We start from the raw sequence: 13,521 nt of genomic DNA on the forward strand, positions 1-13,521 counted from the left end.
GTATTTTTCTTGGACTGTCCTTGACCCAGAATAGAACCCTTTTGTTTCTTAGAATTACCCTGAAATTGCTTTTTGTACTGTTAAAGCCAAGACTTTGGTTGGAACTATTTAAAATGTTTTCTGTAGAAAGGCCCTGGTCTGTGAGGGTAATGCCAGCTACATTTGGGAATGGTGAACAGAAAATATGTTTGATCTCTTGGATGAGTTCACCCCTAGCATTAAATATTTTCAAATCTTCAAATGAATAATTAGCAAATAGTACTTCCTTGTCCAATGGAGCAGTTAGAATTTGTAGCCTGACATCCTCAGGCAAATTTGGGGATTATGCTACACTTAACTGATCCACTTGTAGTTGCTTGGGATACTTCATCAGCAACATCATAAGAACATTTTAACAAATGCTTTAAAACTTGAGTTATAGAAGCGATCATGCTGAGTAGGGAAATTTAATATATGAAGAAGGTGGCAATCAGCAACGATTTTGATAGTGTCAGCAAAAGATGGAAAAATACTTTGCCATATGAGTCTGACAGTTAACCATCCTAAAAGCAAGGAGAGAAGTATAAAGTTTCTTATCAGTTCTGTCAAATGCTCTTCCATCCTTATCCAAAAGCACTAGATTACTGGCAGTAAGAAGTTTTCTACCAGTGTCCTTATCTAAAAATATCATAGACGATCAGCCACAGGATTGCAAAAAAGGCACATATGGGGCTTTGGCACTTGATAAAGTTTGTCTGGCTTCTTTGGTATAGGGGTGAATTGCATGCTGACCTGAATGCATCCTCCAATGCCCCTATTATAGGAGGTATGGCTAAACACTTATGGGTCTCTATCTGCAAGAAGTTGCAATCTTTTTTGGGGGTCTAAGAAATATTTTTTTCTTCCCACTGAAAGAGGTTCTTCATTGTACCTATGTCTGAAAATGGCATTTCTTCTACTGTGGAATCTAAAGAAATATTTTCTTTAGACTCACATTCTAGAGAGTCATGGGAAGATGGCTGGGAGGCACAATCCAGACCAGTCTTTTTGATGCCGGACAAAGTCATCACTAAAAAGACATGGCAACCTTTTTCTTTTCTTTTCTTTTCCAGGAATAAAAGGGAGAAGCAGACTGCAAAGGCAGAAAAGCCTAAAAAGGCCTTTAACAAAGGAATACAATCTTCCTTTAGACTCCCTAAAAGATGCAGTAGAAAGAAAAGAAACATGCTTTGTTTTTTGGGAATTTCTTTTATTTTAGAGTGTCCAAACCCAGAAAATAAACAGCATCAGATGTATGGACTTCAATGTGGGACCATGGTACCTCTTCCCTCACCAGCATTTGAAGCATGTCATCAGACCCTTTAGACATAAAAATATGTGGTTCTTCCTTCTCTGAGATAGGCATACGTGCAGCCCTAGAAATCATGCAAGACGTCCGATCTTTAGCAGTGTTCCTAGCAGCAGCAACAGGGGGAATAGAGGGAAGAGACAGAGGGTCCAAGGACTCTGAAAAGACCACAGCAGAATCATCCATTAAGGACTATGGGAGAGACATGAAAAAGAAGTCACTTCAGCCAACTATTTAACAGTCTTCCTTTTCTTAACAGCCAGAGGTGGACATCTTAGGTACCAGCACCATTGTCCATAGCTGATTTTTTCAGGGCGTTAAGCTGATAGTTTTCAAGGTAAATGCTAAGGGAGTTAAACCTACTTCTAATTGTTTTAGGTATGTAAGACAAACAAATATTTTTCACTTAATGTCATGTGACTCCCTGAAATAAAACAAGTAAATTGTGTGGGAACCTTTGTAAGAAATGCATCTGACTCTACATTTCCTTTTTGCTTACTAAAAAAAAATAAATAAATAACTTACTTTCAAAAATGGAGGAATAGTCTCCAAATGAGTACTTACCGGCTCAAAAGATCAAATGGGTTAACTGCTGAATTACTGAAGACACAGCAAAGACAGAGTCTGATTGGAATCTTCAATGGCAAGAAAGTTCAAGTTCAAATTCTGGCACCCATATGTCTGATTTTATACCAGCATGCCCTCAAACTTCCTTGGATGTATAACATGCACAGAAGGTGCCCAAAAGTTTTGCATACTGGCCAGACACTTGATCTTTGTCAGGATGCTTACAACTGTGTGTTACTATGACAGTGAACTAATGATGAACAACGAAAGGCATTAGAGGCACTCTACCGGCTACTGAAAAGTGACTCAGCAGATGGATCAAAGAAACTATCAGGCTGCAAGGCAAAGACAGAAAGATGAAGGAGATAGTCATCACACACCATTCATAAGGGATGCCAGCAACATCCTGCTCACTAGTTCATAGGACATAAACAGTACTTCGCGTAGATAAAAAACACGCAGAGGCTATACTGACCCATACAAAGCCTTTAATAAAGAAGAAGAAAAATACTCCAGCCCAGTAGTAGTAAGAACATCACTATAGAAAATGAAGTTAAGGAAAGCAGCAGGCTCAGAGTGAGGGCCACACCATTCAGTCATGGAGTAAACTGTGGATACCCATCCAGTCATTCAGATTATATTTAAAGGGAATAATGTATCAAATACTTAACACGTAGGGGAAGTTTATTACAGATGTTTGGTAGGCAGTGGGTTATAAACCTGTTTTTTATGTGTTGGTGAAAATTTAAGTCCTTGGTTTGAATACTTGCAGAGATATTGGGTTTGCAGAGATAGAGGAAGTCCAGGACAACCAAGTCCTTATCAGCATGGTAACTGAGACCTCAATCTCCCATGATCTTTTTGGTTTGGAAAGGTTAAGGTCTTTCTAACTGTATATGTTTAGTGAGACAGATCCTAAAGGGGGCATTATAGTTGACAACTGGCCTGATCAATGCAGAGTATAAGGAGTATTACACCTTGACAATATTCCTTTGGAAATTAGCTGTGCTAAAAAGATTTCACAACAGCCTCTGTCACATGACTGTCAAAATACAGGAAGCTATCAACCTAAGTTCCTAGGTACCTGAGCACACCTTCATTTTGTATTGGTATGCTGCTTATATTGTATGATTAGGGCAAGTTCTGTCTACCAAAAGTGATTATTCTAAACTTTTCATCATTTAGTTTATAAGATGAAGAAGATCATCAGACACCATTGATACGGGATGCCAGCTCTCTAAGGAGAGTGTTTATTTTGGAGGGTTTGGGTGTCAAAGGGTTACTTAAGAACAACTTCCAATTTGCAGTCATCTGCTTTATTAAATTTTCCATTTAAATACAATACACATCACATATATTTGCTTTACTACTATCATTAGTCCAACATTACAAAAATTGCTGAATTCCTGCCTTCCCTTAAACCTCACTCCTCCTCCTGACCATTATTATGCATAGAATGTTCCCATAATTTCCTTTCCTTCCACTAGCTAGATATCTTGACCATCTGTTTGAAATACTAAAAAGAAGTCCCAGTACCAAGCACTGAGGAACACTGCTGGTCACTTTCATACTTTCTGATAAGGCATCGGCAACTTACACAGTGTGGGTTATGTCTTTTAGCCACTCTACTGCCCATCTTACCAATACGGGTCAATTTTTAAACCATTTAGTATTTGCATGATGCCAGCTTAGGAAATTATGTCAAAAGCCTTGGCCAGGTTAAGATATGCCATGTGTCTTGAGTGGCCTACAACCTCTGTAACCTATTCAAAGAAGTTTTCCAGATTTAATAGAAAATATTGACTCATTACAAGGCTAATCGAATGGGGTCAAGTCTAATTAGATTATTGACACTGCAATTTATTAAGGAAGTTATAATGTGATCCATGGCTTTGCAGCTGAGACTTATAAGACAGAAGAGCCAGTAATTAGGGTTGATTGTAGAGATCTACTTCTGAATCTCAAAATACTGAAATGTCAGATTTCAGTATTTCGAGAACAGAATGTCAAAAGTGCAGTTACTCGAAACTGCACTTTAACAAATCTAAGTTTCCAAAATTTGCAGGAGGTGTGGTGTATTGTGTACTTTATTGTTTGCTGACTCTTTAAGGTTCACTGTGTTCTGGGATTTCTACATGGTGGCCGATGTGTGGTTATGTACAGAGATTCAGGTAGGCGTTTACTTTTTAAGGGTTTTGGGTAGAAATTTGTTACTTTTTATTTATTTATTTTTTTTGGGGGGGGGGGGGGTTGTAGGAGAAGGTAGGTGAGAGTGTGTGTCAGTGTTGAAAGTGTGATTTTTGTACATGTGAGGTGGGTGTGTGTGTGTATGTTATTAGTGAATGTATGACAGTGTACAATGGGAATGTTGGGTATGTAAAAGTAGGTTTGTATTTTTTTTCAAATTAATGCTACCTCAGAGTTGGTATATATAAGTAGCGGGGGCGCCACCCCCCACATAGGGAGTGTACAGGGGGCTTGTCCCTCTGCAAAAACATATGGTCGTGTTATTTGTTTTGAGTTTTTTAGTGTTTTTTACTTTTATGTTGGGGGAGGTTGGATTTTATTTGTGTTTTTGTGCACTTTCGACATTCTGGTCTTGAAATAATGAAAACTGACATTTCAGCATTTCGAGATTCAGAAGTGGACCCTATTGTAGGGCCACACTCATGCAGGGGCAACATCACTGTCTTTACTCATTCTCTTTATTAATTCTTCATAGCCTTTTCAAAATCTTGGAATATGTTAAAAAGGGAAGGCACTGTTCACCCTGCATCTGGGAGTCTCAGCCTCTCTCTCTCCCTAGGTCATTTCAAGTGAAGAGGATTGCTCTACACACCCATTACAAACTTACCAATAAAATTTAAGGTAACTATTAAAACGTTTTTGGTTGACATCCTAAAAACTGAAGACTGAAAAAAAAGACGTCTCTACCAGCATCCTGACAGAATGAATGAATCTGCACCAGATACAAGTCTGACCAGTGTCAGATGCAAAGCCATAGAAAGACTTGTCATGGAGAACTAATTGATTAGGATATAGGGAACCTCCAAACACTGAACCTGTCTCAATTTGGATTCATTAGGGGCCTGTCATGCTTAGTCAAGCTGGTGGACTTTTCTGAAAAGGTCACCAAAGCAATAAATGAAGGTAAAGCAATACACACCACATACTTTAACCTGCCCAAAGCTTTTGACACAATTTCCCTTCTCAGGCATAGTGCAGCTATGTATTGGAATCACTAATATAGGCTTAAAGACTTTAGCTAGAGCAGATACAGACTGTTAAAATGAATTTAAAATCAGATCAAGGCATGAAAACGCTTATCTGTCTTTCTCTGCCTAACAGAACTATTATCAAAAAACGCAGATAAGGGAGGTGCTGTAGTGGTCATGGACTTATATTTTTATTTACAGAATATATTAGAAATGTCAGAAATGTTAAATGATGCAAATGCATATGCCAGTATTACTTACAGAGTATCATCCTTATCCAAAAGCATCAGATTACTAGCAATAGGATGTATGGAACCAGTGTCCTTTGCTAAAACTATCATAGATGGATCAGCCACAGGATTGTGAATAAATATGCCAGTACTGCTTACACAGAAGTGGATAATACTATCAATGAAGTGAACAGACAAGTCAATTAACATATTTATAGTATTTTAACATGTGAATTATTAAATTAGTTATATGTAATTTACTGGCCGTTTGGGCAGTTTTTCCATCTCTTTCAACTTTCTGATTTAAAAGCCAGTATCTGCGTTTGTTTCCCACCTTTCCTGTAACTAGTCTAGTCCAGATACAGATTTACTGTATCCAGGACTGTTTGCAATCTGAGTCCCCCCATGCCTTTCTGTGTTGGAGGGAAGCATTCTAGCTTATCAGTGGGAGTGATAAGCACTAGGTAGCCTATCTACCACAAGATAGACCAGGTACAGATTCTTAGTTTTAGCACTTGAATTTGCTTATTCGTGCTCAGCACTTGTTCAGAACTTGTTGTTAGCACTAAATAAGCTTAAAATTACTGCAGTACTCAACCTTCCTCTTTACGTTTCCTCACTTGCTTAGAGAAAAACAGCTCTTGTACTCACTTTCTTCACTTGTCTAGAGGAAAGTAGTTTTTTATTCAGGCATGTCCAAGGGTCAGCTCTCAGTGTTCTCTCCTGTCTCTCTGAATCTGGGCATTTTGGGGCAATGTAGCAATTGCCTCATGTACACAGACATCCCTCTCCTCCTACCATCCAACACCACAACTTGTGAGAAATGCACTTATCTAGCCAAACTGGAGGTAAAGCTCTCTCCAACCAAGACTGAACTTGACAGTCAAGATGAGAAGGTAAAGACTTGCACCACACTCATCACATAGTCCCACTAAACCTATACCACCAAAATCCAAACATAGAAACACAAAAACATTTGCTGAGGCTCTCATTAATAATTTGCTCAAGCAACAGAGACCTCCAAAGCAGAAACACAATCAACCTCCACCCCCCCAACACAACTCAAATGACATATAGCTCACAGACTCAGTGTGCCACTCAACCACAGCCCATAAGACAAAACAATGTACCCAACACACTAGTCATAGGTGACTCTATAGTCGGGCACACTGATGTCCCACCCACCAGGCTAAACAAGGAGAAGGCTACTGTCAGCTGCCTGTCGGGTGCCAGGATCCGCCACATAACCCATGCACTCAGGTCACTCCACAACAACTACAAATATGACTATGTCATTGTCCATGTTGGGGTGAATGACCTGAGACGTACCTCCCTGGACTACATGAAAAGAGACATGGAAGAGCTGTCCTATCTTGTAGCCCAGGCAGGCATGACCCTAGCCCGGAGTAGCATCCTGCCATTGCCCAAAATGATACCGCAGTACAAAGACAAAATGACTGACTTCAACAATTGGCTAAGCTTCTGGTGTCATTCTAAGGGGATCCAGTATCTGTCTGCCTGGGATGACATGGTCGACAGACCACGATGCTTTGCCAAAGATGGGCTGCACCTATCAACCCTGGAATTCCGGATACTGGCTAAGGCTCTTGCTGCCCCTATAGTGCCTTTTTAGGCAAGGTTCAAATGACAAATTCACCACCATAACAGGAACAGGCAAGCAAAAACTGAGGGTAATGCTACTCAATGCTAGAAGTCTAAATCTCAAAATGCACTCCCTCGAGGCACTCCTTAAAATGGAGAACACTGATATCTGTGCAGTGACTAGACCTGGATCAAGGCTCCGGAGAGCACCCCTGCATTACCAGGCTATAACTCATACCACACCTTTCGGTCATCTAACCTGGACCGGAACACCAAAGGCAGAGGTGTGTCCATATTTATTAAGGATATCCACACCTCCAGGCTAGTTGCTCAGCATAATGCATCTGAGGTTATCCAAGTGCAACTACCTCTGGGCAAAACTGCAATCCAAATTGTAGCTTGCTCCAGATCCCCCACCATGCCCCAGGATTCCCACTCCTAATTTCTTGATATACTAGAAAATATTAGGGTTCAACCAAACACCCTAATAATGGGTGATTTCAACTGCCTCACCATTAACTGGAAAAACTACTCATGTACCAACTCCTTCGCTCAATGCTTTCTGGAATTCAATTCCAATACCCTGAATCAACTTATCTACACCCCCACCAGGGGCAACAATATCCTACAGCTAGTCATTACCAACATGAGTGACCGGTGTTCCACACCTGAAGTCAACTCCTCGTTGGTCAGATCCGACTATAAGCTAATCCCTCTAGATAGCCACATCCTGCCCCACACCCCATTAAGGAAATCACAGTAAAAACTTTCTCCAAAGCCAATTTCATGATTCTTAAGACAGAAGTGGTGAACATCATGACACCCATGCAGATGGACAATACAGTTCATAGGTAGGTACTAGGCTATTGGCCCATGGGCCTAAGTAAGCCTAGCCTGCAAGGTTCCATAGCTTATGCCACCCAAGAAAGTTACAACTGTTAAATCCTACACAGATGCACTCTACAAGCACTTCCACGAGTGAATGGATCGTGCTATCCCAAACAAAACCAAGACACTATCCTCCAAAAAAAGGAAGACAATCTGGTGGTCCCCTGCCATAAACAATCTCTACAACAGAAGGAAGAAACTGTTGCAAAAGAGAGTAAAATTCCATGAGTGGAAGAGCTCCCTGGTCAGCCTCAGTAAGAAGCTGACATCCCTTATAAGATCCTCCAAAGCTAGCTACGAAAACAAAATTGCCACTGATTCTAGGGACAACCACAAATCTTTCTATAGCTATGTCAAGAATCTCAATGGCAACACCCAGATTTGCTCTGAGTTACAGCACAACGGCATGAAAATTACAGAACCAACTGATATTGCCAACGTCATGGCAGATAGGTTCAGTGCTAACTTTAACCCCCTCTCACCCCCTAAAGGGCCCACAACTATACAGGAAGAATGCAGAGTCCCTGTAATAACAACTACACAGGTAAAAGCTGCACTCTCTAAAGCCAAAAACAAAGCATACATGGGGGCCGTACAACATCCCAGGCTGCATTTTACACGAACTTCAGAACGAACTGGCTCCCCAACTAAGCACCATGTTCAATCATAGTCTCACATCAGGCTTTGTGTCCACTGAATGGTGCACAGCAACAGTTATCCCACTCCACAAAGGGGGAACCACCAATGATCCCAGGAACTAATGCCCTATTAGCCTGACAAGCGTGGTATGTAAGGCCATGGAACGTATCATCATGGAACTCATAAATAAAGACATTGGTAACCTCCAAACTCTGGACCCCACCCAGTACGGGTTTGTGAAAGGCAGATCATGCCTCCTGAACCTGATCGATTTCTTTGAGGCAGTCACCAAAGCTGTAGACGAGGGTAAGGTGGTTCACATAGCCTATCTTGACCTCGCCAAGGCTTTCAACACCATCCCCCATTCTGGAATTATAGCCAAACTCACTAAACTAGGTATAAATCCCTACATCAGAAGATGGGTTGCCAATTGGCTCACTGACAGAACCCACACTGTAAAAGTTGCAGACTCCAAATCTGACTTCAAACCAGTGACAAGTGGAGTACCACAGGGTTCAGTCCTGGAACCTCTCCTGTTTGGTATCTACTTATCTGAAGCACAGGCTAACACAGAAGGCCTTTGGCTAATGAAGTTCGCAGATGACTGCAAACTAGGAGCCAAAGTTGAGTCCCCAAATGATGTGGGCATCCTACAGAAGGGCTTCACTGAGACAGATGCCTGGTGTCAGAACCATGGCCTCAAGCTCAGTGTCAAAAAGTGCACTGTCATCTCCTTTGGTAAAAACTCAGTACCCATGAACTACCACATAGGTGGCAGTTTACTTAATACCGAATGTGTGATAAGAGACCTGGGGACCCAGGTGGACAGTAGTCTCTCCTATGATAATCACATCGCACAGTAGTCAGGAAATCCTTCTATGTGGCACACCTCATCACAAAAGGGTTCTCATCTAGGAAAAAAGAGGTCATTGTTCCCCTCTACTCGACACATATTAGACCCATTATAGAGTACAATGCCCCTTTTGGAATGTACTTCACAAGACATTTGTAGCAGCTGGAAAGGCCACAGAAGTACCTCACAAAGAGGATTACTGGCCTCAAACAGATGCCCTACACTGACCGTCTCAAAAAACTCCAGCTTTACTCCGTAGCATATCGCCTACTCCAAGGTGATCTCTGCCTAACATATAAAGCTATGTCAAACCCAGAGCTGTTGGACATGCTACACCTAAATACATCCCAATCCCTCTTTGCTACACGCTCAAGGGACCTAAACCTTTTCATCACAATAAACAGGATATGCTGGAGGGATAGATTCCTGTCCCAGAGACTTCCCATACTCTCAAACAAGCTACCCATCTATGTCAAGCAAAGTTTCTCATTAGCACTCCAAGAAAAATCTTGATAAGTGGATGGGGAATAGGAAATCCACCCCAGAAATCACTTTGGTGGCTTTGCTCGACAGGGGCACAGGAAAATAACCTTCTTAGGTGCAGTAAGCCAGGGAACCTTGTTGGCTAGGCTTACTTAGGCCCTTGGGCCAACAGCCTAGTACCAACCTATGAATCTGTGTTCCAACTCAGTACTACCAATGCATTATGGGCTACAGAAAATTCATAAAAGCTTGGAAAAAACACCTATGAGACCTATAGTCTCATCACGTAGTTGGATAAGTGAACCCATTTCAATTTATTTGGAATTGCAATTGAAGGGAATACTTTTACATAATGGAGGTTATATACAGACAGGATGGTAATTACTTTTTGGAGAAATTATATATTCGGTATGATTAAAATACAAATATGAGTTCTAAGCTAGTTACTTTGGACATAAAACTTTTATTCAAACTTATAGCGAGTGTATATGGGGTAGAAGGAGAAAGAACATTTTTAACACAACATACTGAAAAAAGGTTTATGTACTAATAATTTATGTGATTTACTATCAACTTTTTTTTAGAGAATAATATTTTTATGTATCAAGGTAAATATCTGCAAAAACAGGAACCCCTATATCTAATACATATACTAGTATTATTACGAGCATGTCAGAAAAAGAATACGTTTCCATTGGTGTCAATGGCATGAAAATGTTTTAACATATCAAATATTTTTGGATAGTATTTTTATGGTGTAGGGAGGAACATTATTAGAATTAAAGGAGTTATAAATTACCTAGCATATAATGTTAGATTTTTAGGTTTTAAGTCAACTAGGTCCAATAGCTTGATAAACCTTTTAGATATTTAGAAAAGTAAATTGAATGATGGTAGAATAAATGCAACAGTGTACAGGAAGTTAGCATGGAAAACAAGTATCTACATATAAGGAGAATGCAGCCTCCTTTCATACTTAAGAATATATTAAATGGACAGGTGCTGTGGACAATGAGATTAAATACTGAAGAAGAAATGTTATATTCTTAATTAAACAAGATGTCAGCAGCTTTTGTTGAACATGTTTATGAGGAAAAGGAGACAAGGGATACGAAAAATCTAGTTATGGAATCCTGTTCAACTAAGAAAGGCTCCATCCTTCAGATAAGATCAGGACAGCTCAAGATAGAGGGGAAGAACAGGAGAATGCATGATGTACATTCATGTATAATTAATCAACTAAGCTTGTTGAAAATATAGTAAAAAAACAATGGCACATACTTGAAAATTTGAGGGGGCCAAGAGTGAATTTCTCTAATGAACCTTAATGTGGATATACAAAAAAATGCATTTTATACAGCTTCCCTGTTATAAAGAACAGAATTTCAATTGATAATCAGTACAGTTAGATACAAGGCACATTTGCTGCATTAATTGTTTTCTATTGGTATATTTATGTGGGAGGAACATTATGCATTTGGTTACAAAGAGACAATTCTTGCTTATATTTGCCAACTATGACTCAGAAATTAATATATGTATTCTTACTGGTGGAAAATGTCCAGCATTCTACATAGGAAAACCAAATATAAATTCAAAGGGCAGAATTTGTGAATACTTGATACATGAAGGGGGCACTGACACAATTGCACTTAAACAATGCACACTGTTTTTCACATCTGCTGTCCTAGAAACAGTTTCTGAGAATATGAGGGAAGGGAATTAAAATCCAAAAATGAATATGAAGAATATACTTGAATATCAAGGTTTAGGGCTAAACAGGTATCCAGAGCTAAATGGGCATATATCCATTAAACCTGTGTAAAACATGTCAGCTTAGGAGACAAATATTGGTTGATTGTGAACATGTGACTTGGAAGTTAGTATATTTAACTTTTTTTTTTTGTTGTGTTTTAAATGCTTGATGAAGCACTTTGTTCGAAAGCTAGCAGTATGTAATAAAATTATTTGTCTGTGGTCCCAGTCTGACATTAGAACGGTACACAGAAGTTAGCTGTCTTTTGGATGTAGGGGTTGAGGAGTTGTGCTACATATACATATGAGAGTAGCAACTTAAAATATATGACTGTGGCCAATTGTGCCTCAGTTTGCATCCCAATGTAAATCCAGAGAGGGATAGACAGAAAGTGACTATCTTTTTCAAGTGGGGTAAGGAGGTGGGTAGTACTCCCAGATTTGATTTATGTATCCTCACAAGTGTTTGTCTTCTCACTTTACTGTGAACTGCTATTTGGTCAACTCTGAGCATTATGGCTTGGATATAACCTATTTCTTCCTTGAAATAAAAAAAAAAGTAATACTGAATTTCATTCCTCACACACAGTTTTTCTCAGGCCATTACGGGATCAAAATGTTGAAAGGAAAAATCAAAAATACATCCAAGAGCATCTACTACCATATGACACATGGGTACCTAGTGGCTCCCAAGTCCCCAGCTTATTTAGTTAGTTGAAAGGATGCAGGAAAAAGCAAATCTGAAAAATAAGACAAACTTCTCATGATCTTCATTCAGGCCCTCATTAGATATAAAGGCTACTTTAAAAAGACTCTAAAATGCAACTAAGAGCATAAAGAACCTCCACACCCCAGTCTTATTGTAGCAGTTTCCTTCCCAGTTATCCAGTCTTGTGTAATAAGAAACTGAATGAATGAATACATGCAAGAAAAAATTGAAGAGTTAGATGAACTCTGAGAAAAAGGAAGACTAGCTGTCACTCCCCCTCTCTCTTTTGTGTGTGTGTGTGTGTGTATGTGTGTGTACTTGCATCTGTGTGTGCACTTGTATCTGTGTGTACAAGTGCGAAGCCTCATGCACATTACAATTTTCATGAGACCAGCATAAGTCATAGCAAGGAAAACGGTAAATCTGATGGAAACTGACTGAGGCAAAAACAGCATGAGGTGGGTAAAACCCAAATATTATGAATTACTATTACAGTGATTTTCCTCAAAGAAGACATCTTCATATGGGATGCACCTATTAATGTGGAATGTTCTTAATTAACAAAGACCTGCTAGCATATAATGTTCTTATTTACAAAATCTTTACATTCTGACCACAGATGAGTCCACAGTCAGTCACCTGGCTTGTTTAGTGCACAAATAACTGTCCATTCATGTCATGAGGAATTTGCACTGGTAATTATGTGGGCTACTGCATCACACCAGAATGGTTATTGTAGAAATGTACTTACCATGTCAACAAAAACATATACATGCATTCATAAATAAATTAAGAAAAAGGATATCTGTATTTTCATTGACTTCAATTACTCCATATTTCAGGCAAGCTTCAATAAAGAGAGCAGCTCTATCAAAATATCTCATGCTGGGAAGAAAGATAAAAAAGAATTATTGATTTCACTGATCAGCCAATCAGTTTTATATTGATTAGCAAAACATCAACAATCTGATAAGATTAGCTATACTAAAATCAAAAGAATGCCAGAGATGAAGTTGCACTCTCTATAAAAACATTTATGAAAGCAATAGCATGTCAAAATGATACTGGATTGTTAAAAACAAAATGATTAGTGAGGTCACAACAGCACAGTAATGTGGAGTAAAATAATTCAACTACAAAAGGCTATTAGGAACAGAAATTAACTCTTCTTGATACATGCACCAACCTGAAGGTGGTGGGGAAAAATGTAACGTAACAATCAATCAGCATTAAGTCACTTGATCAGTAACCAT

At 39.4% G+C, this 13,521-nt stretch overlaps 1 protein-coding gene across 1 annotated transcript in view; it reads right to left on the bottom strand.

Annotated features, from left to right (window-relative positions):
- Positions 1-13,521, bottom strand: part of WDR11 (WD repeat domain 11) — a 2,002,440-nt gene that overhangs the window by 90,232 nt on the left and 1,898,687 nt on the right. The window contains exon 28 of the mRNA XM_044056072.1: positions 13,074-13,153. Coding sequence (XP_043912007.1) covers positions 13,074-13,153 — 80 coding nt within the window. The remainder of the gene's footprint in view (positions 1-13,073; positions 13,154-13,521) is intronic.

Source organism: Protopterus annectens, chromosome 14.part0 (genome assembly GCF_019279795.1).
Source record: "Protopterus annectens isolate FY-2018-M chromosome 14.part0, PAN1.0, whole genome shotgun sequence".
Taxonomy (NCBI): domain Eukaryota; kingdom Metazoa; phylum Chordata; order Ceratodontiformes; family Protopteridae; genus Protopterus; species Protopterus annectens.